This window comes from Larus michahellis, chromosome 12 (genome assembly GCF_964199755.1).
Source record: "Larus michahellis chromosome 12, bLarMic1.1, whole genome shotgun sequence".
Classification (NCBI taxonomy): Eukaryota; Metazoa; Chordata; class Aves; order Charadriiformes; family Laridae; genus Larus; species Larus michahellis.
Genome location: NC_133907.1, coordinates 4,074,894 through 4,101,867, shown reverse-complemented (window position 1 = coordinate 4,101,867; position 26,974 = coordinate 4,074,894). Strand labels below are relative to the sequence as shown.

The window sequence follows — 26,974 nt, the reverse complement described above, 5'->3', positions numbered from 1 at the left end:
CTTTAAGGTCCCTTCTAACCCAAACCTTCTATGATTCTATGACCCTAAGACAATAACATGGGAAAGCAAGACGGGGCAGTGTCTTCTGGCTGGGAATAGAGCAGAGCAATTGCTTCCAGGCTCCCAGGTGGGACTGTGGAGGGGTAGATGCAGGTGGGTCTTCATGGAAGAGGTGTTTGGTGCTGGGGAAGCAGGGGGTGCCTGGTGTGGCTGACTGGAAGGTGAAGTTTGTGTTTGGTGGTATGGCGCTTTGCTGGATTTCTAGACATTTCCACGATATTTAGGCTGAAATTAGTCCGCGATATTGATGAGCTGGGAATTTGTGTCCTCGTGCTGTAGGACCTCAGCGCAGATATGGTCAGGAGGGGACGGGGTCACACTCTGGGATCTGTAATTACACCCCATGTTCTGGCTTTGGACAAACCCCAGCACTTTTACAAACGGGAAGTCTGCAAGTGGAGTGGATGATGCTCTCAAAAGCTAGAAGCCTTCCAAAAAGCCAGACTGGCTTGTGCTGCAGGGATGCTCTCATGAATTTATGATTTCCCATTCGTTGCTCTTGAGCATAATTGTCAGAGTGTGACAGCTCTGTGGATGCTGATGTGTTTGCAGGCGTGAGGTGAGTTTGTGTTGTTACTCGTCCAGCCGTGGAGGAACTTGGTGGATGCTTTGTCGTAGCCGTAGCTGCTAGAGGAGAATTAGGGAAATCTGCTCGGTTAATTGAGAAGCTGGGTTTGGTGCAGGCAGCAAGTGATCACAGTGAGATCGAGGTGATCCACTGGTGTCAGTGAGTTATGGAGTGAGCTTTGCGAACAATGATTTGGGCTGAGACCCGGCGGGGTCAGAGCCCTGGGTTTTGCGTGGGGCTGAGGTGGGGGTCCCTCGGTGCTGGCTGTTCCAGCCATGAAGGTGCCCGTGATGGCTTGGGATCTGCTGGGAGTGTGTGTGCTCTGCTTGTGGGGGGGTTTTACCTTCCCTGAGCAATCGCTGTAGGAGCCAAGCTGGTCTCGAAGAGGCAGAGCCCGGCTCACGCGTAGGGTTCGTGCGAGAAGAAGCCATTACAGCCCCCCACCTCCCCCAGGCACCGGCGCGGTGGCCGCCGCGAGCATCAGAAGTGCAAATGCTTCCCCACAAGTGCCCCTCAGAAGGCTCCCTTCAAACGGATCCAAATAAATACAAATCAAAAATGCCATTTCACTGCTAAAACCACTCAAAGAAAGCAGCCCGTCCCCCTCTGCCCCTGCTGCGCTCAGCCCGGGGGAGCTGCCTCCTTGATCCACCTCCGGGCACTGGGGAAGCTCCGGGGCTCATCATGGAGAGATTTTGCACTTGATGTTTTGCTGCTTTGCTGCTTGCCAAGACTAAAAGTAATCTAGGATAATGAAAATAAAAAAAAACCAAAAACCTTTAAATGCAAACACTTTTCTCAGGGGCACAGTGCAGCTCTGGGTCCCTGAAATGAAGACTTTTACGCTCATCCCTCACGCTTGGTTTCCTTCTCTCTCTTTTCTTTTTTTCTCCTTCTTTAAAAAAAAAAAAAAAACCCAACAAACCTTTCTCAGTTTATCTGGGTGCCCCATTGCTGCTGCTGAAAAATTAGCCAAATCGCATGAAAAGCAACAAACCCAGTCTGGTGATCCTTCGAAGACCAGCTCCAATTCCGACCGGATACTCAGGTAAATGGGAGCGCGGAGCCCCGCGCCGCGTCCCCGCGCTGCCCCAGCCCTCCCCGCCGTGCCCTGCTCGCCGGAGCAGCCCTCGCTGCTGCCTCCGGCTGGATCTTGATACTGCTGAGTCCTGTTATTACGATCATAGGTCTCGCCAAGGTGGGGAGATGTTTAATTGATGATCCCAGGGAGGGCATTGAGGACAATGAATTGCTTCTGTAGCATCAATTAATGCTGAGGCTACAGGCCAAAGGGTTTTACCAGTGCAGCAAGAAGGCATTTGTGCCGATCGCTCTGCAATGCAAACTGCCAGAGAATGATGGCTATTATATTAGCATTATAAGTAGGGTGGGCTTGGGAGGGGGAGGAGGAGATTTAGGCTACATATAAATCACTCGATGGCAGTTTCGCCTAAGTCCATCGGCTTTTCTTCCTCTGCCCGCACGGTTCAGAGGAGAGAAACCTGCCACTCGTTTCCAAACCAGTCACATTTATTTTGTTATTTCGCCCGTCTCTATCTTCCCGGGAGAAAGGGCTGTCTCGCATTAAGGATGTCCCTGATAGATGCTGGCTTCCGTAGCTGATGTGATTCATGAGGCTACAGATGGATTGTAATATGGTTAGTTATTTTGCAACGAGAGCAGGACAAAAACCACAAGTACGAGCCCCGAGCAGCACTCCCACAAAGGCACCGGGGGCTGATTAATGTATTTATTTGCTCGCCAGGACTGCCGAGCACCCCGGTGCACCGGCGCTGGGTGCTTTGGAAAGGCCATTTAGGGCGATTACTTATTTATTTGCAGCGGAGCCCACGCCGGGCACAGAACGCTCTGAGCGCATCACGAGGACGGTCCATGCTCCAAGGAGCTCCCGCTCCGAGGACTCGCTGGTGGAAAGAGGTCACGGGAAGGAGAATAACAATAGGCCATTTATATACAATTTATATGCAAGACAAATTGATTCATGATAGGCCGCCCAGCAGAAGCGGGTCTTCAAGAGGGACTCTGCAGGCAGAGGAGAGGCCCTGGTGCCTCGGTGATGAATCTTCAGGGGGGAGCAGAGCTAAACTGGGGGGGTCCTCACGCCTTCGTGTGCCGTCCTGTGCCGTGCTCCCATAAATGAGCGATGCCCAAGTTTCTGCTGCTGTCGGAAAATGCTGTCATGCCGTGGCAGCCTGCAAGAATATCGTTTTGGATGAGATCGGCACCTTGGTGTTTTGCTTAGAAAGAGAAAAAGAGGTGGGGGGGGGGGGGGGGGGGAAGGAAAAAAAGGGGGAAAAATACAAAAGGCATCTAAAAGACCCAAAGCAGATGACTGGCTGAGGGAGAGCAAAAGGGCTGTTGCTGCCTCCTCTTCCCCAGTAACCCCTCGGCGACAAGGTGCAGCTATATGTCCCCATCAAGTCTGGTCCCCTCCCAACAGCCGTCTCGTTGAGGAAAGGAGAAATCACTGTTGTTCGTTGTTTCATCCTCAGGCCTATGTGCTTTGTGAAGCAACTGGAGATCCCTCAGTACGGAAGCTACCGGCCCAACATGGTCCCAGCAACCCCCCGGGCCAACCTGGCCAAGGAGCTGGAGAAGTACTCCAAGGTCACCTTCGATTATGCAAGTTTTGATGCTCAGGTTTTTGGCAAACGCATGCTTGCCCCAAAGATTCAGACTAGCGAAACCTCACCTAAAGCCTTTAAATGTAAGTTGGGAGCAGGGATTGGGCTGGGTTTTGCATTTTCTGCCTTTCTCAATGTGTCGCGAGGCTCTTGGGATTGTGGATTTGGGTTGATGGAAGGGTCTTGGGACCGTGCTCCTGCTGCTGTGGAGCAGGGAGAGAAATGGGGATGGGGAGGCTGAGCTGGGTCCCAAGGTCCCCACCTTTGGTGGAGAGAGGAGCCCATGGTTGCTGGGAAAGCTTTGCCTGGGGGAGAGTCGCTTTGGCTTTGGGAAGAATTGCATCGAGTGGCAGGAACATTAATCTGAGTGATGTCTCTAGGTGGGATAAGTTACATAGTTGTCCAGTCGGTCCCCGTTGCTTTGCAGTTCATATCTATTGATCTGTCTTTCCTCATCTAGCTAAATGGATTATAGTTTTCTTCTCTTCCATCTTATATATGACCCACTCCACCCATTCGTCTTCTCTGCTGTGCTCGGCTCTCTAGCTCTGCTACCTATCCATCACCCACCCCTTATCCCCCAGCTCTTTCCTGTCGTAGCCACCCACCTCTGCTCGGTACCGAGGACCTTGCACTGGTTACAACGCTGTGCAACGAAAGTGGGGGCGAAAACGAAATGGCTGAATAAACCCTCAGGGGCCGGGCTGTCAGGAGCTGCATGGAGAGCCGGCCCGGCGCCGCCTGAGGTTAAACCTCCTCCTTCCCTCTGACACCAAACGTGCACCTGAAGACATCTTTTTGAGCGCAAAAAAAAAAACAACAAAGATTTAGGAGCCCAGTTTGCAGAAGTCAGCAGCCTCAAGAGGGCTTTCTGTCTGGCTAATCCCACTTCCACAATCCTGTTTAATCCTGGTGCAGCTGCTCTCTAAAAAGTGCTCGTACTTGAAAGCATCCCGGTTGTTGCACTACAATGGAAGCGCCCTTTATTACAGTACTAAATCTGTAAAGGATCAGACAATGAAATTGGATGGAGGCCAGGGAGCACAACTGCCACTGTCATCCTGGGTTAGGGCTGATGGAAAAGTAATTTGTTTCCCAGCACAAGTGATTCTCTTGCTGAATAGATTGTGTTATTTGCAATATTAGCAAAGAATTTTCAGGGTAATTGTACTGACAAAAATAATTCCAGCAGACCCACTAGGATAATCCTTTCTATTTTTTCTCATCACTTATTTTACTAATTTGCTGATTGCGAGTCTATTAGTGGTAGAAATACTTATGAAATAGAAAAGCATCGCTGAGCCTACGGTGTGAAATTGAAATTGGCATCTCACGATCCTGGATACTGTTGGGTTGGGCTGGCAAAGACCCGCACCCCGCCGCAAAGACATGGATTAAACCGGACTCGAAAACAAGCAGCCATACACAAGAATAACCATGTGGGCAAACCTCCAATGAGTTAATCAAAGCGACAAGATGAATATGATTGCCAATCATAGCAGGGAAATCTGTTCCTTTCACTGAGAACTTATTTTAAAGAGATCTTCATCCAGAGGGATTTATATTCCCCTGCATGTGTGTGCATAACTCCCATTAATGTCAATATGCATTATATACGCACACAATGAGGAAGAAAGCAGTCCTCGGGAAGATTAGCGTTTTATAGTGTCTTATATTACGAGTTTGTAATGGAAATAATGAAATCGCTTTGCTCTGTAGCCACATCAACCGAGGTTGACCTGCTGCTTCGCCATCGTCAGGCCAAAGTCTTCCCTAGCAAGACTCCCACTGATGCGGGTGGATTTTTCCCCCAAAAAAGGGCAGAGTGAAATGAATTGGGAATCTGAAGATTCTATTAATTGATTCAGAATCCAAGCCCGTGGCTGTTCCAAATCAGACGATCCCTGATTTGCACCCACTGAAACTACCGAGTTCAGAGGGACTCTGTGGGTGGGTCAGGGCCCCCCTAAACAGGACCAGGTTTCAGATTAGGGCAAGTTTTATTGTGGGTTAACCCTGGGAAATATTCGCTTTCATTTCATGGGGTGTAAAGAGAAATTACACCTCCAGGATTGCGCTGCTGCGTGCTGTGACACACAGTAACAGTGCGGTGCTGTGGCTGCACGCGGCTGTGTAATAAATCCTGTTATTCAGGCATATTTAAATGATATGTCAGCTGTCAGAAAATCCATATTTCACTGGTGTCATCATCGGAAGCTCGTATTTCATGGCTATGGTTTTGCTATTAATGTAATTTTTTAAATTGCAAGTTTTCAAACATGCTACAAGAAATCTCCCCGTAAGGCAGCTCTGCAGATAAGTTATGGACAACAAAAAAAGACCCAGGGAGCTTCTCTAAGCTTTCTCCTTTAACTGCTTCCACCAAGGGTAGCTTTAATGAAGAAAAGCACTCATGTTTTGGGGACTTGGTGGCAGAGTTTTCACGCTGAGAGACGGTTGCACAAGCCGCAGCCAGCACTGCTCCCGTCGCACGTCCCGGGCAACAAAAAAGGCCGTGGATTGGTAATAACCACAGGTTGCGACTGGAACTGCTAATACGTTACCTGTGTCACACTGACTTAACCTCTCCCCGCTGCCTGTGCCGGTTATACATTAGCCTTGTGTTGTTCCTTCTCTTTTTATTCCAGCCAAACCTTTTCCAAAGGCCACTTCCCCCAGCCACAGCCCCTCCAGCAGTTACGTGAAGAGCACTTCATCTTCCTCCACAGGCTTCGACTACTCCCATGACGCCGAGGCTGCGCACATGGCTGCCACTGCCATCCTCAACCTCTCCACCCGCTGCTGGGAAATGCCGGAGAATCTCAGCACCAAGCAGCAAGAGGCCCCCGGCAAGGTGAGCCCAGGGACCACCACTGCAGCACACAGCAGAGCCAGTTAAAACTTGAAGTTTGGGATGGGAGAAACACCTTTTTTTATTTATTTTTTTTTACCCTTCCTTTCATTTTCATTTTGAAATACAGAGGGAATGCAGAGACTCATCACGTATCACCCTTTTGCCTCCCGGCTTTGGGTGATGCAGTTTGGAGGAGGTAATCTTGGCTCTCAGTGTGTTATGGAGATACATTGTGGTTCAAATTACCTATCTGAGAAGAGCATCATTCCCAAGCAAAGTCTTAGGGCTGGTTTCAGTTCCTCTCTGGTCTCTATCTGATGCCATTTGAGATTCCTCAGTTGCATCTAGTCTGACCTCCAGCTATAGATCTCCTGGTCTGGTGGGAGGTGTCCCTGCACAGGGCAGGGGGGTTGGAACTAGATGATCTTTAAGGTCCCTTCCAACCCAAACCATTCTATGATTCTGTTTTTCAGAGGAACACAGGTTTTCCAGAAGTCCCCTGTTGCACCCCCAGCCTTGGGCAGATGTCTTAGATACCAGAGGGCATCTTAAATGGCATTAGATGCAACTGAGTCAAAATGCCACATTGCTGGTAGAACAGGGGTGCATTTGCATGACATGTTTCTGCAATATTTATGAAAGAGCATCCCTTCCATTCAGTTCCTTCCAACTGACGATGGAGAGGATGGGACGTGAATAACTTGCCCCCCCCCTCCAGCACAAAAGACAAATGGGGGTAAGATCCCCATAGGGAGTTGCTGGCAGCTGCTAACGCTGGGCATGTTTCCAACCTTTCAGTCCATGGACATTGAGGTGGATGAAAACGGGACTCTGGACTTGAGCATGAACAAGCACCGCAAACGGGAGAGCACCTTTCCCAGCAGCAGCAGCTGCAGCAGTAGTCCCAGCATGAAGTCCCCAGATGTGTCCCAGCGCCAAAACAGTACCAGTGCCACGAGCAGCACCATGACCTCCCCCCAGTCCAGCCAGACCTCCCGCCAGGATGAATGGGATGGGCCCATTGACTACACTAAACCAAACCGTCAGCGGGAAGAGGAGCCAGAAGAGGTGAGTGGTGACTCTTGACGTTCAAATAACACCTCATGGGGGACTGTATGCCATGTTTGCTTTCACAGTTGTCCTACGTTCTCCCCAAACCCCTACTTTGCCCTTTGAGCCTAGGAAAGAAGTAGTATTAGCTACCAGACATCAACTGTGGACAATCAGGCAGGAGGCAGAGCTGTCCTGGGGTGAACATGGGTGCTCTTGGCTACATTGGGGTGCTCTTGCCAAGGAAGAACCCACCACTTGCGTTGTCCTGGGTCTGCATTGCTTTCTTCGTTGTAAAACTTTTCAGCTCATTTGCACCAGTAATGCTCCTGGTGACGCTCCCCGGGATGATTTATAACTGCCATTAGGAGATGCCACTAATGTTACTCCTTGCAGGTGGGGGAACCCAGCCATTACCTCTTGGCTGGGGCGAGTGTCCCGGCACTGGGGAGGCGGGTGCTGCTGAGGATGAGTATGGGGGGATTGCACTGACCTTCAGCCCTTCGAGACCTTGGGAGAGACAAGTGTAAATCCCTTTATAGAAGAAATGTGTTTGACAAAAAGGGGAAAGTACAGACCATTTGATTTCCGGCTTGGGTACCGCGAGGCGCTTGCAAAGGGTTCAGGAGTGTTGGCAATGCTGCACTAACTGGGATGAACCTGGGATCCCTTCCCACTACAACCACTTTCCCTGCTGTTTCCTTGCAGTCAGAGCCTGCCGCTCACTCTTTTGCCTCCTCGGAAGCTGACGAGCAAGAAGTGTCGGAGGAAAACTTTGAAGAACGAAAATACCCAGGGGAAGTTACTTTAACCAACTTCAAGCTTAAATTCCTCTCCAAGGACATCAAGAAAGAGCTGCTCACGTAAGTCCTGCCTCCTCCTCTCTTCCTCCAAAATGTATAAAATATGTACCCAGCACAGCCAGGCTGGTAGGAGACAAAGTTTATTAGCAAATACATTTTAAAAATTATAAGTGTAGCTCCCTTTCTTACTGTGATTGGTCTTCCCTCATTTAAGTGGTTCAACTGAAAGTTCAAAGAGAAATCCCATTCTCATCCAAGTGCAGATCATTGAGGCAAAATACATTCCCATGGCCTTTGGACTCTCCAGTTATGAAAGGGACTTCTTGGGGAGCTCTGTGCTCTTGGGATTCATGGACATGGAAACCTCCTTGCAAGGGACTGTTTTTGCTGGTATTTTCCTGCAAGAGCGTTTCTGGCACAGTGATGGATCCTGTCTAATCTCCTGCCCCCTCATTTTGGGACACTGGGTGATGCTGCAGAGCCAAGAGCACCCAAGGGATCTCAGTACCTTCTCGATGGCGGTGTTGAACCAGAAGGTGCCTCCTTGGGAAAACAGGACTTGTTGGCTGCTTAACGTAGAGCAATGGGTCCCATCACCGTGATACTGCAGGGCCACCAAATGTGAACCAGGGCTGCAGCAAGACTGCTGTCATGCTGCATCTTACATTGGAGAGAGCTCCTCACCCAGCTCCCATCTGGGTATTCGTGGCATTGGGTGGGTGGAAATATAGACCCAGGTCTATTCTACTAGGTGGAGCATTGCTCTGCATCCACCCTGATACCCAAACTAGTAGTTAATGTTCAGAGTCTGACCCAAACGCTGCAGCTTGGACCTGCCTCTGACCTAATGGGATGTCGGGATCAGTCTGGAGGTCGGGATGGGGAGGTCTGCCCTCCCAGGTATCCCAGCAGATCTGCTGCGTGTGGGCCAGTGCGTCTGACCTTCCCATATGTTAAACAGGGACGAGTCAGCGGGCATCTTTTTGCTGACCTTATACAACGCAGCTCGTTATTTGGCCACGCAAGCAGGAGGCTGAGAGAGCAGACAGGCGGGGAGGAGATCCGTGGGGGCAGAGCAGCAGCAGCCTCTTCCCTAAATGAGCAAAGCACAGACCAGCCGCCCTACGCAAAGCTCTGAAGGCTTTGTTAAAACCCAGCAGCGATGTGAATAGCAATTTCTGAGGTAGAACCCTGAAGTCCTCCTGTGCTTTAATTGTATTACAAGGGTAGAGAAATTTCCTAGATGGAAACAGCCCTGGAATAAATAAATGGTGTCGTGGGCAGCCCTGAGCCTTCTCTCCCCATTTAGCATCCTTGCTCCTTTCTGGCCCAAGGGCTGTAATGAATTAGCTGTAGTTAAGGCAGGAGCAGACTTGCCTGCTGTGCCTGTTCGATGCTCCGTGTCTGGGTGTAGTTCTTGGGCCACCTCCAGGTACTGATGGCAGTCGCTGTGAAGGTGCTCCTCACCTCTGTCTTCCCATCGCCCTCCTGCCGGCACACGAGTGGGTACCACGTAGCGCTGCATCACTGCTGCTCCCACACCCTCCTATCAGTGCTGGCTCTGGGCCTCTCAGAGCTTCAGCATTGCAAAAATCATCCAAATTGGCAGCACCGAGACAGTGGGGTTCATGCCTGCGTGTTCATGCCACCCAGCAGGCTGCTTTAAGTCTCCCGCTGCCACCGAGCAAACCAGGCAACTTAAGTATTTTTGAACGCTTTCTTCACATTTGCCACAAATCTTGTTTTTCAGTTTTTTCAAATTTTTTTTCCAAGATCCTTGTGATCTTTTTGGCGACAAAAAAGGGAGGAAAGGGAGCTGAAAGGGAAACAGCTGGTTTATTTGCATGCGAACACAGAAGCACATGCCGAGGTCCGATGGAAGGAGCCGCTGTAAGGGGCAGACAGACCCCGAGGGGGGCTCAGCTGGCTGTGCGGATCCGTGGCTCTCGGGCGAATCCGTTCCTTTCCAGCACTTACACTCCTTCTTCTTCTTCTTGTTGCCCAGTTGCCCAACCCCAGGCTGTGACGGCAGTGGACACATAACGGGAAACTATGCCTCTCACCGCAGGTGGGTTGACCTTTTTTTCATGGTATGGACTCTAAAGACTACTTTTTTTTTTTCTTTTAGTGTATTTTTTGACCGTGTGGATAGTTTAGTTCTGTTTCCTTGTTTCCTCCCATCTTCTGTTGCCCCTCTCCCTCCCCATGCCCCAGCCCTTTTTCTTTTTCCTTTTTCCCTTTTTTTTTTTTTTTTGCTTATCCAGATATTCCATCTCTTCTCTTTCAGCCTTTCTGGTTGTCCTCTTGCTGACAAGAGCCTCAGAAACCTCATGGCTGCCCACTCTGCTGACCTCAAGTATGTTTGCGCTCAACTTGGAACTCCTTTTTTTTTTTTTCTTTTTTTCCACCCTTTTTTCTCTCTTCCCCCTCCCTGCCACCCCCTCCTCTTGCTCTGCTTTTGCTTTTCCATCCCCTCCCTTCTCCTTTCAAAGAGACGATCAAAACCCGCCTGCGAGGAGCTCTGGTGGAGCCCAGCCTCCAGCTGCCGCGTTGGGAGGAGTCGGCATCGTGGAATGAGGCTTATTTTGGGGAGGGGGGATCACAGCAGCGAGCAGAAATAACTGGACCCCTGGCAGGTTTCCTTTGGGCACTGTAGAAATATGCCATTTTCTTTTTCATTTGGTGTCTTTTCCCAAGCTCTTGCTTCCCTAGTCTGTGCCATAACCCTTTTCATTCGACATTTTTTGTATGGCTCTCTAATAATCCAAAGCCTAGATAAAGGCACACGCTTTATTTTTGGGCAGAGACACAGCTGGGAAAATACCACCAGGACATGGCGAAAAGAAGCCAGCTCTTTTGGAGAACCTGGGATGCTAATTTTAGGCTGAATTTTAGGGGTTGTTTGGGATGCAGTGACAGAGGCTCCTATTCATTTCCACGGGAGTTTGATTTGTGAGGGGAATGAAAGAGGGACTGAGCAAACGCTTGGTGAGGCCGGATCCTGAGCCGACGGCAAAGGGCTCACAGGCACACGAATTTCTTTGTTCCTTTTTCTGCTCTTGATGGGAGGAACATGGTGTTCCCATTTTCATTCAAATATCATCCTCTGAATCCTGTTTTCAGCTTGGCTGCTGTCTTCCCAAAGCTCCTCATTTTCACTAGGAGCTTATTCTTCACAAGAGGGTTTCCCAAATTCTCTCTTAGGTTGCCTCCCCTAAAGAAAGTTTTAATAGAAATTGTATTTAAAATAGATGGAGGTGCTGGGGGGACCCAAACCCTCCTCCACCCAACCTACACCTTTGGGGAAAAACTAACTGGGAATTTTTTTTCCAACATCACCTCCATGGAGCCAGCCAATTTTTGGAGGCTGATATAGCCCCCTGAGCTCCCTGCTTTGCTGAATCCCATTTCAGGATTATTTAGACACCGAGATATTCGTAACTACAACTGAAGAGCCCCTGTGGAGAGCCAAACCTCATCGGGGACTTCACATTGCAGAGGCTCATCATAAAAAGAAAATAAATACGTCCCGTGTCCTATATGCAATCAGTGATGTTTGGAGCCATGGTAGGAATGGTCAAGTCAGGTGGGAGCCCCTTTGGTCACTAAGGTGGTCAGTAAAGCCCCAAATCCCTTTTTGGTGGCCCAGAGGTCAGTGTGGGTCCAGGCCTGCGCCGCACCCCACTGCTGATGCCGGTGCCAGGAGAAATGTTCGTTAATCACCTGCTCCTTATCACAGGGGTGGAAAAAGTAGCTGGATTAGTTGATATTAATAGAATATGCTCGTGGAGGGAAAGGACTCGCATGATTAGCGCTAAGTACACTTAATCATGCATTATGGACGATATACATTTTGAAAGTACCTCTTAAGAGAGCTTTGCTGAACTGGTGTTTCTCCAACAGCCTTAAAGAATAGCCCAGTGACCAGGCAATTAGCGTTACAGATATTGAAAGCTCTCAGGAACAGTGCCCATTTCCAGTAAGGAGAAAAAGCAAACGGGGTCGTCCCTGAGACCGAGCATCACGCCAAGCCTTGCTGGGCAGTATCCTGCTCCCCTTGGGCACCCAATGTCAGCACTTTGTATCAAAATACTATTTAAACCAGGAGATTTCTGGCCAAAACAAAGCTTTTTTAATGTTATTTCACAAGTACTGCCTTTTTCATTCTGTCCTGGTGAGGATGGGAGCAGAGGAGGGAGGAAGGGAAGAGGATTTGGAGATATTACAGATAGCGCAGTCATCGCTTTCCACAACTCCAGATAAGCCATGTCAGTGTTTCCATTATAAATTCTATTTCAGGGGTTAATATCCCTGATATAAAAAAAATAGCTCCAGGCTGGAACATGCAATAAAAGGTCTCTGTCGGTATGATTTGTCTCCAGATAATTAAAAATAAAACTCAAATCACTTCTCTCCCTTTTTTTCAAAAGTCCTGAAAGGCAAAAGGAGTTCGGTGTTAGTGTTTTCATAATTTCATCCCACCCTGAAGCTAGAACAACAAAGAAATAGTTTTGCTTTCTACTTTAACAGCATATAACAGGGAAATGTCAGAGCCATCTCCTAAACCTGTAATTTCTAAACGAGTTAGAGAATTTCCACCCTCATCGGGGTGCTGCTGGATGTCTCCCTTCTCTTCCTGCACCAGACCTATGTGCATTTATGTGCTCCTGGCTCTGAGCAGGCCGACCCTTGGTCCTGACTTCGTCTCCCTGCCGCCCTTCCAGGACCAGGATGTGTCCCTGCTCTCCCATCCTAGGTGAGGTGCCAGGTTTTTTCACAAATGGAAACTATTCAATGACCCGCAAATGCCAAACCCTCCCTCAGAGCTGGTGCAAAGAGGAGAATTTTTATATTTTCTAACAAAAAATGCCCATCGGTTCACTGGGGTGTCCTAGAGACACATCAATCCCTGCTCTGCTGCAGGGTACCAACCAGTGCTACCAAGCCAGGCGGCACTGGTGGCTTTAAAGGTGGGGGTGGAGAAAGTGGGGACGCAGCAAAATCCTCCCTCGAAGAGAAAAGACACTCTGCAAGCCGTGGCCATCCCGTGAGCTTTGCTCGCTCTGGCTCAGAAGCGAGCGACTGGGCATCTCCTGCTCATCCCACGGCAGCAGGGTGGTTTTCCTCCCGCCGGTCCTCATCACTTGACTCAAACAGCCCTGGCTAATTGGCAGGCTGGTGTGCACATCCTCGGTGAGCACTCCTCGCCTCTCTTCCTTGTCCCCATGACAACTTTTATGTCCGCCGCGTCACCTACAGCATTCGGAGCAGATCTTTGTGCTCGGGGTACTTCATATCCCCTCACCTTTCTCGCTTCTGTGCCCTTAATGATGTGGTGCTTAACTCGCGCCATTATCTTTGCCGCCGCTCGGTAGGGCTCGCAGCCCCCGCTAGCCTTTGTGGGGGTTTGTGTGATCACAGAACTATTCTCCAGGCTTTGCTTTCAATCATGCCCCCAGAGCGTTGGATCCTTACCTTCAAACCCATGATCATGGCTGCATCTTCAAAGCCCTCTTTGTAACGGCAGCGGCTGAGGACCAAGGGGCAGATTTTGCACCGAAGCACCAGAAGCTGCTGGTGCACCTTGTGTGGTGACCTGCTGATCCCCAGCACAAGGCTCCACAGGCAGCTGTCCCCCTGCAGACACCCCCGTCCCTTGCCCATGGTATTACAGAAGGAGGAGACCCAAAATCAACCGAACTTTTTCCCTCCTATTCCTTCATTACTTCCATCAGAGGCATCAAATGGGTTTAGACATATACAGACTATTCAGGGCCTTCCGACATATTCAGACGTATTCAGGGCCCTGGAGAGGGACTTTTTACCAAGGCCTGTAGTGATGAGACAAGGGGTAACAGTTTTAAACTGAGAGAGGGGAGATTTAGATGAGATCTCGGGAATAAATTCTTTGCTGTGAGGGTGGTGAGCCCCTGGCCCAGGTTGCCCAGAGAAGCTGTGGCTGCCCCATCCCTGGAGGGGTTCAAGGCCAGGTTGGACGGGGCTTGGAGCAACCTGGGCTGGTGGGAAGTGTCCCTGCCCGGGGCAGGGGGTGGCACTAGATGGGCTTTAAAGGTCCCTTCCAACCCATTCTATGACTCTGAGGACCCTCCTGGGGTGGGGTGTCTGTTTGCCCTCAGTGAGATCAGCCCTTGCCAAATCACCCAGACCTGAGCTGAGACCTTCTGTTGGGCTTCCTCTTGGTGTTGGCCGAGGTGGCCCCGGAGGAGAAAGCTTGACGGCCAAGTTGCCCAGAGTTGTAGACTATATTTCTGGTTTCTTGTCTATTTTTGCATTCAGCCCAATGGCTCTGGATGGTACCTGCCGTCTCCCTGCATCTTCCTCAGGAAGTCGGACACTGTCCTGGAGGTCTTTTTTTGGCTTCTTTGTTATCTGAGCTGCGCCCTTCATAGTGGTAGGGACAAAGGCTGGGACCTGTGTCCCTCTGCTGGAGAGCACCTACCTGCCACGCTCCCAACATCCCCGCCTTTTCCCACAGATGTTCCTCTCCAATGCCAACATCATGCAGTGATGTGTTGACTTTGGCGTCGTGGACATTACAGACCAGACCTTGCTCTTATGGAGGGAGAAGGGGCAGGAAGAAAAACCTGCTGCTGTGTTGACAGTCCCCAAATTTCTCTTTGAAATGAGCTGTCGCAAAGCGTCGATCCCCTGCTCGCGTCCCCAGGCTAATCTGAGCATCCCTTTCCTCCGCAGGTGCCCTACTCCTGGTTGTGATGGCTCTGGTCACATAACAGGAAATTATGCATCGCATAGAAGGTAAGATCTCCCTTAAATTATTTCCTCTGTAGCCTCTTTCTGTGTTTCTTTTTTTTTTTTTTCTTCCCCCTGCAGTGGGCAGAGTTGTAAAGTTCTGAATAAAACATTAATGTTACTGACAACTGAAGCCTATTTTCATCTCTTTAATCTGACTTCTCTTTTTTTTTTGATGTTTCCAGCATCTGATTAGAAGCTCCCTTCAACAGAATAAAAGACAAAGGGTCAGATTTTAGCTGATGCAATGTTCCCGTTAATAATGCTACCTATTTATGACTTCTATTATCACTTTAGAGCATTAATAGCAGAGATCTGAGCCTTCTGTTTCAACAATTCCATTAAACATCGCAGGCTGTTAGCAGATATCTTCTTATCTAGACACCATTAATTACTGTCCATCTCCCTCAATTTTTTATTATTTTTTTTTTCCTCCTGACTTCTCCTCGTGATGTGAAGCTGCAAAACGAGAGAGATCAAAAACACTGTGCGAAATTCAAGGGAAAGATGACTGAAGCGGGGGAATAGCAAATGCAGTGATTCTGCCAGTGAGACAGCCCTTTCTTCTCTTTTTAACCACAGTCTGTCAGGCTGCCCTCGTGCCAAGAAAAGTGGGATCAAGATCACCCCGACAAAGGATGATAAAGAAGACCCAGAGCTGATGAAGTAAGTCTGGAGAAAACTCCCCAGAGGACCCTTTCGCTCCGTCCCCTTTGCCTCCCACAGATTTCCGCGGGATGAGCAGCATCCATCCCGCATCCCCCCTCGCTGGCGCTGCTCGGAGCATCCTCTACCCGCCAAACTCTGCTGCCAAAACTCTTCCGCTGCTTTCCGGGGCATTGTTCCCCGATCCCCGAAACGGTGGTGTAATTTCGAAATTTGATTGGAAAATCAGAAGTTGGGGGAGGTAACGGTGTATTCTTTCTTCCTTGTTTTTAAAGGTGTGAGGTGTAGGTTGGTGGGGTGCGAACAGTTCCCCTCATACCTGTCCTTGATGTAATGCCTGGAAAAATCACCAGTGCCGTAAAGGAGGATAAAACCCCACAGTCAAGTGAAATGTTGCCGGTTTTTGGGCAGCAATGGGCGGGCGAGGGGTGCTGGTGGGTTTGCTTAACTCCCAGGAACACAGTAGAAATAGAAACTACCCAGCACTGAGTCAGGTCAGGAGCCGGTAACCCCCAATAAGCCACCTTTTCTAGAGTCTTTAGCATGGCTGAATATTTAGAGCGAACAGAAAAAGTCTCTGCTGCCTCGGGCTGAATTTTTTGAAACATCCCAGGGGGTTTATCCTACTGGGAACAGAGATTTTAAATCCCTTAGTCCGCCTCAGGAGCTTTCATTTGCTGCGAAATCCATTATTCCTGACTTTTAGCAAGCCCGAGCATCGCAGGCTCGGCGTCCAGGGCCTGATGTGAGGTTTGGGGTCTGTGTCTCGACCCTGCGCACAGCTATAGGACATCAAAGCCTTCACGGCAGGGCTGGGACCGGCACTGATTCCAGCATCTTATTTTTGGTTAACCCAGAGCATCCCCAGCCTTTCTGGAGCCTGTCCGCTCACCAGCAAGTGCAGGTGGAGGGGGGCAAAAAGAAACACGGAAAAACTTATCAACCACATCCAAGAGTTTCTGGATGCCCGTAAGCGCTGGCATTTCTGGCCAAACCCCTCTGGCTCAGCAGACTGTCCCCAAATCCATCTTTTTTTCGCCATTTTAGCCCTAGGGCAGGTCTTGCCCTTGCAGAAGGGCAGAGGTGAATACCTCCGCGTAGCCGGGTTTTGCCCTGGAGCAGGAGTGGGAAGCGGGGGGTGCGGAAGAGCCCCGCGGGGGCTGCGGGAAACTGGGATGCGCCAGCCGGGGGAAGGACCTTTAAGCGAAAGATGATATTTGAACCATCTGCTCTGTTCTTACTCCTCAGTCTACAGGAAGGAAAGCCTCCCAGTTAAATGAGCCGTGCGATAATTAGCAGGAGTTAGCGGAGTTTATTAAAAATTAAGCAACCTACTTGAGAATCTGGGGGAAAAAGTCCTTTTTTGGCTCAAATACAGTAAATTGCTGGTGGCGTTGTAATGCTGTGCCATTAACCGGTGACATAGCGAAGGAAAAGACAAGCAGCAAATGCTGTTGTGCAAGTGCCGGCGGTTGCACGTTTGCTTCTTTCACCGCAGCCGAAGGCCCCCGTTGGGAGGTCGCCCCTCTCCACCTTTTCCCCAGGGACACGTGTCCTGCGGGGCTGGGAAAGCCGTGGCTTTGCTCATCCATTCGGGGCTGGGACCAGTCCGGGATATGCCAAGGGACTCCCCCACTGCGGTTTCTCTGCAGAGAGATTTCTTCCCAGTGCAAGGAGAAAGGGGGTTTTATACGGCTGGTTTGTCCTGGTGCAGCTGGTGCTGGTACAGGAATGTGGGACGAGGTGTCGGGGCATCCCCAGCAGAACGATGGTGTCCCCCCCCCCCCGGCATCCTCACCAGGGCCTGGGGCTCTCCTAGTTGGCAACTAGAACCATGCGCTGCTTGCTCACCTCTCCCTGTTTCCCCCCCCACGAGGGGTGTGGGGAGGAGGGAGGAAAAAGAGGAGGGGAAAGAGAGAAAAAAACCTGGTGGGTTGAGATAAAGACAGTTTAATAGAAACAATAACAGAAAAGGAAAATAACAATAATAATAACAACAACAATGACACAGGTCACTCTCACCGTCCAGTGAACTGGCATCATCCCGAGCAGTGATTGCGGATTCCCGCCCCCCGGCTAACCCCTGTTTATATACTGAGCATGACACCTATGGTATGGAATATTTCATTCCATCCTTCTGTCTATGCGTCTATGGGAAGCTGAAAAAAGTCCTTGAATAGTGTAAACATCACTTAGCAACAACTAAACCCAATAGGTATTATTGACATCCCTTTCGCAGCAATGACTAGAAAGAAAATTAACTCTTTACCAGCTGAAACCAGGACATGCCCTAAAGGTACAAACGCTGGGAAGGTAAAGTGGCAAGAAATGGGGATGGAGCACCACCAGAGCTGGGATTTTCCAGCGCCGTCCGCCCCTGGACTGGCCTTGGAGGCTCGTGGTGGCTTTGCTGCTCCGTGGGCAGGGTGCAGGCAGCGCCGGGTGCGAGGGTCTCTGTGGCATGAGGACGTGAGGGCGGCATGGGCAGCAGCCCCCGCTCCTCCAGTCCGCCCAGGAGAAGCAGAACCTCCTCCGAGATGTGCAAAACAACAGCGTGCAGCGGTCCCGCGGCTGACGCCCTCCCCCAGTCCTTGGAAAGCTCGTGTCCTGGCTCCCGCAGCAAGGTGCGCCCGCTGGGGGTTTGCGTTAAGGAGCTTTGGCTCTAAATCCATCCCCCCGTCTGCACCGAGCGCCACTTGGAACCCGGCCGAGTTTTGCACGTCGCCGCCAAGGAGAAAGTCATTCAGTCCCTGTTGTTTTTGCTGTTCATCCTTCAAGTAATTTGCTGCAGACGTGATGGAACAGATCACCTCAACCTTCAGCCCAGCCCTGGCATAAAACGGAAGCATCCGCGGCTGCCTAATTGATCGAACGCTACTGGTGCTTCCGTTAAATAAAAATAATTAAAAAAAAAAAAAATTTAAAAAAATGTCCGAGCTAGCTGTTTTACACAATAAGGCTCTGGTTTATTTTTTAACAATGAAAATGTAATGAAAGTTAAATTAACAGCGTAAAATATGTAACGGCTGGGCCGTAACGGCTGCATACTAAATGCTGGGGTTTGTCTCTTTCTCTCTCGCTCTTCCCCCCCCCCCCCCGCTCTCCTTTTCCTCCTGAGGATTCAGTAATTTGCTCGTGATCATATAAAAGCAATGATGTTATGAATTTACTGAGGATCCTGCTGGCAGGGATATTATAAGTGAATTGTGCTGCATTTGCAGCTGATTAAAATCGAGATCAGCATTTTTCAAATTATCCTGGGAAAAGGCTGGGTGTACAGCTCCCCCCTTCTGCTGTCATCTCCCTTTTGTACGAAATACAAACAATCAGGGTAATCATTTCTGTGGCGAAACGCAGCTTGCGATTTTCAGGAGCAGCTCAGCGTGTATTTTGCTGGGGAAATTCAAAGTCCCGAACTGCCTTCAAACTGAGGACACGGGGGTCATTTTTGCCATTTCTTACCTATTTCCACCTCCTGCTTTTTTTTTTTTTTTTTTTGGAGAAACCTCCCTCGAGTAATAAACTGTTAACTGTATTTATAATTGACTGGCATCTTTAAACAAATGCAAACCACAGCAAAAACCTTAATAGATATGCCGGGCTCTGTTGAATGCCCGAATTTAGCGGGCAGTCCATTAGGCGGGGAGTTTGCGCGCGGGGAGGAGAGAGGTGCCTCCAGAGGTAATCGTCCTCCTGGCACTTAGCGCAAGTCGTGCCAGCGCTTCCACGACGCCCCTCGCAGCTCCTGTGTGCTTTAACCGGCCGCAAACGGTGGCAGAAGCACGGGGGTGGGAGGGTTCGTGCGTTGCCTTGATGGTGATTCCCACTTTTATCCCCTTGTGAGCACGGGTTGAGCTCTCAGTAGCCGCGGGATGTGAAAGCAGGAGGAGGAGGAGGCAAGCGAGGCCGTGTTGCGGCTGCAGGCTGAGCGGTGCCCCAGGGTTTATTTGTCCTGGCTGACGGGGTACGGGCTCAGAAACCCCTCGGATGCGCTCCTTGAAGGAGAAGGTTTCAGCTTCTCAGTGCACAGGTTGAAGCCTGACCGGTTCCTGGGTCAGGGGCTGGTTCGTGGGGAAGGGTTGTGTCCCCACGGGTACAGAGAGTGCTCCTAGGTCGTGTTGACAGTGACAGTGTAGGGTGACGGAGTTGATGACCCTGGGCTCCTCGGCAGTAACACCAGGCAGAACTGGCTGGGAACCCATGGTGGTTTGGTGCAAGCTTGCCATCCTTGGTTAACGTCGGGATCCAAAGTCAGGCAGCCCAGCCTGCCGTCTTTGCCCTCGATGAGGCACCAAACACAGTTTTGGACACCATTGGGACCTGCTTTTGCTGCAAGCGTGAGCGTGATGTGACCTCCACAGTCGTTCCCTCTTGCAGGATGTACCTTGGTTCTCTTTGGCTCTTTTGAAGGCGCAGACACAGCTCTTAACGTCCCATCTGCGATTTCCATCAACTGAGCATCTACTGCGTAAGGTCCAGATGAGATCCCCAAGAGTGAACAATTGCCTCCCAGGCTTCCTCATTCCCGTTCATCCCTAATTTTCTTACATTCCTCTTCATTCCCATGCTGTAATTTTTGGTTATTCCCTGTGCCCAGGTGTCCGGTTCCTGGCTGCGTTGGGCTTGGACACATCAGCGGCAAATACGCCTCTCACCGGAGCGCGTCAGGGTGCCCTCTCGCAGCCCGCAGGCAGAAGGAAGGATCACTCAATGGCTCCTCATTTTCCTGGAAGTCCTTGAAGAACGAAGGCCCGACCTGCCCAACCCCGGGCTGCGATGGCTCCGGCCATGCAAATGGGAGCTTCCTCACTCACAGAAGGTAGATCACAGGTTTGAAATCATCGCGAGCATGACAAAATTGCCATGGACTAACCTATGTCCCTGTAGATGCTGCTTGAGCATCGTTCAGCTTTTCATGCAAGGCTCAGAGCTGGTGCTTTTGATGCTGACCTCAGTCAGGTTGGTCCAAGGTTGGCATTTTCTGCAGGGAAGAAAACACGTAGGTGTTTAAACATTGTAACGGTGAGATGTGGATTGGGCAAAAATCATGAAAAATCCTTCCATGACCAAGCCAGAACAGGACTTTGGTGCCCAAAGCAGGGATTTGATGCCCAAGCCAGCCAGACTTAAGCCCTTTCTTTTAGGAAACAATGTGTTTTTTAATCTTTGCTCAGAGAAAATTGCTCTCCTTTTATAAATGGGGAGTTTTGTGGCATTATTCATAAAGCAATTTCCTCTGTACCATAAAAAGCTTCTAGGAGAACTGTCTCGCAGCATGAACTCCACCAAATGGTACGTGCTCTTGTTGGGAACATAAGCACTTATAAATACCTAGAGCTGATGAAAGTCATTTTTACTTGCTTTTTCAGTTTGTCAGGGTGTCCAAGAGCTACTTTTGCTGGGAAGAAAGGAAAACTCTCAGGGGATGAAATTCTCAACACAAAGTTCAAGACCAGCGATGGTAAGGATTTTCACTCCTTTTGCCTGGCAGGTGTGGCAGGGTATTGAGCCCCTGCATCTTTTTCTTTGCAGACCGGGCAGGTTTCCACTACTGAAATCTGGCCACAGATTTGCAAGGATATCACGTGCTACGAAACACCTATTTCTTGGGGTTCCTGGGTGTTTGGGGGCGGCGTGGTACCAACAGCGCTCCCTGAATGACACACTGTGGGGGAGCAGGTGAAACAACAAAGAAGGAGTTCCCATAGCGAAATTCCAGGCAAAAAACCATAATGCTGAAATTTAGTTTGTGTTTGGTTTTGCTTTTTTTTTCCCAAATATTCACTGGTATTTTTATAAATCCCTTGCAGTCGTTCAGCCATTTTTCACCTATTCAGGGCTTTTAATCCTGAGATATTTCTGGATCTGGAATTTTGTTAGCGATGGCACTTTGCATTTCCAGTGCTATTACAGAGGTTTCTGTGGTATTTGACGAGGTTCAGGCATTTAACTTGAATACTTATATAGTTTGGAACCTATAAATACCTGCACTCTTCTAGAAATGTTACTTTATTTTATGAACCTCGGAATTTCTAAGCAAGACATGCATTAGTTTTTTAAATGGCATCTTCCCAAACTCAGGACTGGAGAGAATGACCTCAGTTTTCAGGGCAATGAACCCTGCAGGGTGTGGGGATGTGCTGGACTCCAACCGTTACGCTGGCGTTGGCTTTTGCATTTACATAGTGACCTATAAAGTATCACTGAACCGTGATGCTAAAAAGGTTACTAAAAAAATAAAAATAGAAACCAAACCAGGTGAGATAAGCATCCCATTTTGAGGATGTAAAAGCAAAGGTGAGGACTTGGTGATGTCTACGCAACAAGACGGGCTCAGCAGAAAGCCCAACATTTTTGCCTTTCCCGCAAACGTTTGCTGACCGCCCTTGATCTTCCCTCCTGCAGTTCTGGAGAACGATGAAGAGATCAAGCAGCTGAACAAGGAGATCAGTGAGCTGAACGAGTCCAACTCGGAGATGGAAGCGGCCATGGTGAAACTGCAGTCACAGGTTTGTGTGCTTGGACGTGCATCCAGACCCACGGATGGATGGCCAAGCCCCTTGGCATGGTGGTGGGTGCCATTGCGTGAGGGTCGGTAACCCTGCTGTGCTCCTTGCTCTGCAGATCTCCACCATGGAGAAGAACCTGAAGAACATTGAGGAGGAAAACAAAATCATAGAGGAGCAAAACGAAGCCCTGTTCCTGGAGCTCTCAGGGTTGAGCCAGGCTCTAATCCAAAGTCTTGCCAATATCCGCCTTCCGCACATGGTAAGAAACCTTGATGCTTGCCCCAGCCGGCGCGATCAAGGGAGCTGTGCCAAACCCAATCCACGATAAGGCTTAGGTACAATTAAAGAGTGGGAGAATTTCTCTACACACACCTTCGTGTCCTTTATAAGATCAGTACTTTTGCCTTATCTCTGAAGCTTGCATTATGTCTCCCTTTTGTTGTCATTTTCTGCTGATCTCCCTTTGTATCTATTGTTCTGTCTCATTACATCTGGGAGCATTATCACAAAATAGGAAACTTTATCAAGGGCACCCAGCGCCTTTTAGGCTAAGACAGCACAAGCAGAGATCAGGAGGGATTGGATTTCAACGTCAGAAAGATCTTACAGCTCCTATTATAATGCAGGTAGTTTCAATTCAGTTCTGAATAGCTGGCAGCCAAAGAATAGCATTCTTAAAGAGAGTGTATTTTGTTTAATTTAACAAGGTCTAACAGCCCACAGCATGTTACCATAGAGTTACTGCAAAATGAAAAGACTGCATTAAAATAGTAAAACCACAAAAGGCTATTAATTACCTTCTCTCTGTTCCCAGGAATGTAATTACTGTTGTCAAAACCAGGTGTGTGGAGGGGGGGGCTCTTGTTGTTGGGGAAGCTGTCCTCTTACAACTCATAAAGACCGTCGCGATGATCAGAGGAATAAGCGTCTGATTTATTTTTCCTGCCATCTTTTTTTTTGGGGGGGGGGGGAGGGGAGGGGAATCCTTTTCATTGGGGTTTGTACTTAAATTCAGGCTGGTTGGAGAGAAGCCATCCTCCAGCAGAGCAGTTTTGGATACTATTCACCCAGCTGCCTAACTGGCAGAAAACCGCTCGCCGAGTGCTTTTCTGTAAAGTATTTGACACATAAAGGTCAAATAAACTGTTCAGCAAATATTTTTTCAAGGTTTCAGGCAACTCCAATTAAATAATGCCCACGAGACTTGTATGCTCATTTTATTCCTGTTCTTTTTCTTCCTTCTCCCTTTCCTTTTTCCCCCCATTAACTCCAAGTTAGAGAGTTGCAAGGTTTCCATAATGCCCCTCAAAAGCAAAAGCCGTACCGCCGCAGCAGCGAGCCGGAGTGGGCAGACACGAGCCCAAGGTGACCGGGCTCCTGTCCTAACTTTGCCTTTGATTCCCTCCGTGATGCTTCAGCAGTCCTCTCGCCCTTCATTTCCGTGGCTTAATTCAGCCTCGAGCCTGTCAAACTGCCCGCACACGTTTAACCTGATGCTGTTAATAGTTCCACGAGGCCAACGCATGAAATTAAGGACTCGGTTAAGACCTGGCAGGATCAGGGATTGCACGATGAGATTCCCCTATGTCCAGCACCAACGCACAAAACGTCTCCGACGTGGAGACCTTTGGCTGTTGGTACCTACACACATGATTAATTGCAAAGAAACCTCTTCCTGCTCTGCTACTAATGCTTTTATTTGCCTTTTTTTTTTGGCTGCAGGAGCCAATTAGTGAGCAGAACTTCGATGCGTACGTGAACACGCTGACCGACATGTACACCAACCAGGAGTGCTACCAGAACCCGGAGAACAAGGACCTGCTGGAGAGCATCAAGCAAGCTGTCAAGGGCATCCAGGTTTAGCACCATGGGATGGAGACGAGCAAGCGAACAGACTGTAAGATGGAACTTTCCCTCCAAGTATTCAGGTTTACAAGTTAGAAAACTTGTTTAATGAATGAAAAAAAAGAAAAAAAAAAAAAGGAAAAAAAAAAAGGACCAAAACGTAACCAAGAGGCCATTTCTGAGATGTGGAACTGATTGAACTCAATTTCTCGTTTACTTAACATTGGACCTTCTTGAGAAAAGTGGGATTTTTCTACCTGGACCACGAGGTAGATCAGGATGGAAGGTTAAACTCTCCAGTAGGCTGTGGGGCTTGCGTAGCTGGCGAAGAGCAGGCAGCTTTCCTGAGCCGCCATGCTCTTGCAGAGTTGATCCAAGGGTTAAAACGTGACAAGAATCAGGGTCTTGTCTGATCCAAGACTAGCGTATGACTGGCTTAAACCCTCATGTTGTCTATGGTCGTATGTCCAGATCACCTACTCACACATGAATTATGTTCTGTGTTGCTACAAGTGCTGGAGCTGCAAGCTACCTGTAAATCTGAACCTGTGCTGGGCCTCCCAACCCCGAGGTGTTCAGATATCCACTGGGCATGGGAACTCTGAAGTATTATAAAGTAGCTTATTTTTATTTTCTGAAAGAAATCTGAAGAGCAGTTCTGGATCTCCAGTGGAAAGCGCAATGGAAAAAAGGTTCTCAGGGAAGCTTTTGGAGTTTGCAACTACAGTATTCCTTTGTCTGTCTTAAATATGAGAATAGCTATTATGAATAGGCCAATACCAGATATTTCATACAGAAGAATTCTTTGATGTGTCATGGTCCGGTGTATATGATTTTTTGGAAGTCTGTTTGATGACGGTTCTGGTTCTTTTCATTATTGTGATCATCCTTACAGTGGCGCAGTACTGCCAGTCCAGAGATCATACATCAATGCCAGAGAACGTTTGAGATTGCGAGGAACAAAAAAAAAAAAAAAAAAAAAAAAAGAAAAAAAAAAGAAACAAAAAAATCCAACAAAAAGAGATATGTTAATTGATGGCCAGCAAAGTGCTTGCCTACCGTGAATCAGTGGTTGATTTCTTACAGGTATCCACAGGGCAATGGGTAATTTTTGGTTTGGTGTTCTACGTTTTGCGCAAAATCACAGCGCACGCGCCGTTCTGCAAAAAAAGAAAAAAAAAAAAAAAAGAAAAGGAAAAAAAATAATATAAAAAAGAGTATTCAGGTATTGGGTATTCTTCCAAAGAAGCATTTTGTAAGCAGCTCGGTACACGCAGCCCACTGTGCACTTAAAGAACAACTCTATGAATGTCTTTGTGACGCTGCGCTGCAGCACCCGCTCCACGGCGCGCGGAGCCGGCTGTCACCCTGCGGGTTCGCTCCCGGCCCCAGCTCACCCTCCCCTGCCCCAAACACCTGGGGAGCGGAGGGGGACAAAACCCCCGCGAGGGGTCCCCGTGCCAGGAGCATCCGCATCCCACATCCTGCCTCCCGCATCCCTCCCGGCGGCAGCGGGTGGAGCTGGGGAGGGTTTTGTTGACCCATACTAAAGGGTGAGCCCGTGGTGGCGTTTCGAGCCCAATCCTGCAGATATTTAGGGCAAAATCCGCAATTCGGAGAAGTCAGTAGGAAGCTTCCCAGCGATGGCAGCGGCCACTGGATGCGGCCTCGAAGCTCACGAGCGTCTTGACTCGTGTCGGTTCCCCGTCGAGTTCCAGAGGGCGGCTGGCGCAGGAGGGTTCGCTCCCAGGCTTCAGTGTTTGCAGGATCAGACTCCAGGAGTTCATTTATTTTAGAACCCATTCCAAGTGCAAAAATACAAAAGAAAGGGATAAAAAAAAAAAAAAAAAAAAAATTTGAGGTGTTAAAAACACAATGTTCTTAACATGTAAATAGAGTCCAAATTGATTGTGACTGCAATTCAGTTAGTATTTAAAAGTAGAAAAATTGCACTTCCTGGAAGAAAGAGAGGAAAAAAAAAAAAAAAGTAGTTAGTTTAATTATCCTGTAAATTATTTAATTTTGGCAAGATGTATGTAATTTATATTTACAACACCTTATGTTAACTTTTTGCTATTTATTTAACTTTTTTATTTATTAATTTTATACTTATTTTAAACTGGACACCGCACCATAGAAAAGAAGATAAAAGAAGCAAAAAAAGTTAAAAATTAAAACTTTTGACCATAAAAAAAATGATATTCCAAAAAAAGAAAAAAAAGAAAAAAAAACCCTATCTACAACTCCTACTTGTAATTTTGATGCAACCAAGTTATTTTTTATATATTTTGTTATTTATTCTTTTAACGATGGGAATTTTTTTAAAGATATTTTATAACTGAGACATTTTGATAATTTTTTGGTTTGTTTTTTTGTGGGGGCAGGGGCAACCGGGGGGAAGAGAGACTTTTTCGGTTTTTCTTTTCTTTTTCATTCATATTGTTTCAGGCACTGATAACAGGAAATGAAAATTCTGTATTTATTATTTATTTAATATTTAAGTCGGGGAAAAAAAAAATGAACTGTGCTCTTGTTGTATATTTATTTTGTCGTTTGTGTGTCGGTTATGTGATGACTGAGTACTTGTTTATGTGAAGGAATACTGTTAATATTTAAATAATAAAGAGTCACATTGAAAGTTATAGCAGGCTACATGTTATTCTGTGAAAACGAATACTGTGATCTACTTTCCTCAGGAAATGTATTTTGCAGACAGAACTTCCTTATGTAATGGCAGGGTTATTTCGTAATAAAACCCAGTTCTGTTTGTGACTTTAGTTCCTATGGTCTTTCTTCGAGCTGCTGCCAACGTCCCCGACGGGTCCCTGATGGGCTTTGTCCTTGCTCCTGCACCCTTGGAGGGTCGTGTCCCCCCTCGAAGCTGTGGCCAGGGGCTGCCCACCCCAAACCTGGCTCTCCCCGCCTTCTAAATTTGGGGGATTTAGGAGGAATTTAGGTTTGGTACCTCTGACGGCTTTGAAGAACAAGGAGCTGTCACCATCCGGCCAAGCAGGTGCCTAAAAGCCCCCTGCTCCCATGATGGGGGGACTCAAAAGTCCGAGCGAAGGTATGTATTTATTTACTCGGTTGCTGGAGCCCCTTCCCAAGGCAGGGGGGCTGCAGGCAGCGTTCCTCTGGGCAGGGGTCACATCCTGCACCCCCAGCGCTCAGCATCCCTCGGGATTTCACGGCTTCCTGCTCCC

General features: G+C 48.6%; 1 protein-coding gene across 6 annotated transcripts in view; it reads left to right on the top strand.

The window, feature by feature from the left end:
• MYT1 (myelin transcription factor 1) overlaps positions 1-24,935 on the top strand; it is a 69,808-nt gene extending 44,873 nt beyond the window's left edge. For 3 of the 6 annotated variants that reach the window (XM_074605033.1, XM_074605035.1, XM_074605034.1), the window contains exons 10-23: positions 1,563-1,676; positions 3,142-3,356; positions 5,922-6,127; positions 6,926-7,195; positions 7,886-8,040; positions 9,986-10,048; positions 10,268-10,336; positions 14,695-14,757; positions 15,334-15,417; positions 20,015-20,236; positions 20,787-20,878; positions 21,823-21,926; positions 22,042-22,185; positions 23,649-24,935. In XM_074605033.1, coding sequence (XP_074461134.1) covers positions 1,563-1,676; positions 3,142-3,356; positions 5,922-6,127; positions 6,926-7,195; positions 7,886-8,040; positions 9,986-10,048; positions 10,268-10,336; positions 14,695-14,757; positions 15,334-15,417; positions 20,015-20,236; positions 20,787-20,878; positions 21,823-21,926; positions 22,042-22,185; positions 23,649-23,789 — 1,942 coding nt within the window. In that variant the 3' untranslated portion in view covers positions 23,790-24,935. Of the gene's footprint in view, positions 1-1,562; positions 1,677-3,141; positions 3,357-5,921; positions 6,128-6,925; positions 7,196-7,885; positions 8,041-9,985; positions 10,337-14,694; positions 14,758-15,333; positions 15,418-20,014; positions 20,237-20,786; positions 20,879-21,822; positions 21,927-22,041; positions 22,186-23,648 lie in introns of all 6 variants that reach the window. The other 3 variants (XM_074605031.1, XM_074605036.1, XM_074605032.1) reach the window with 1 other exon arrangement.
• Positions 24,936-26,974: the final 2,039 nt, after the last annotated feature.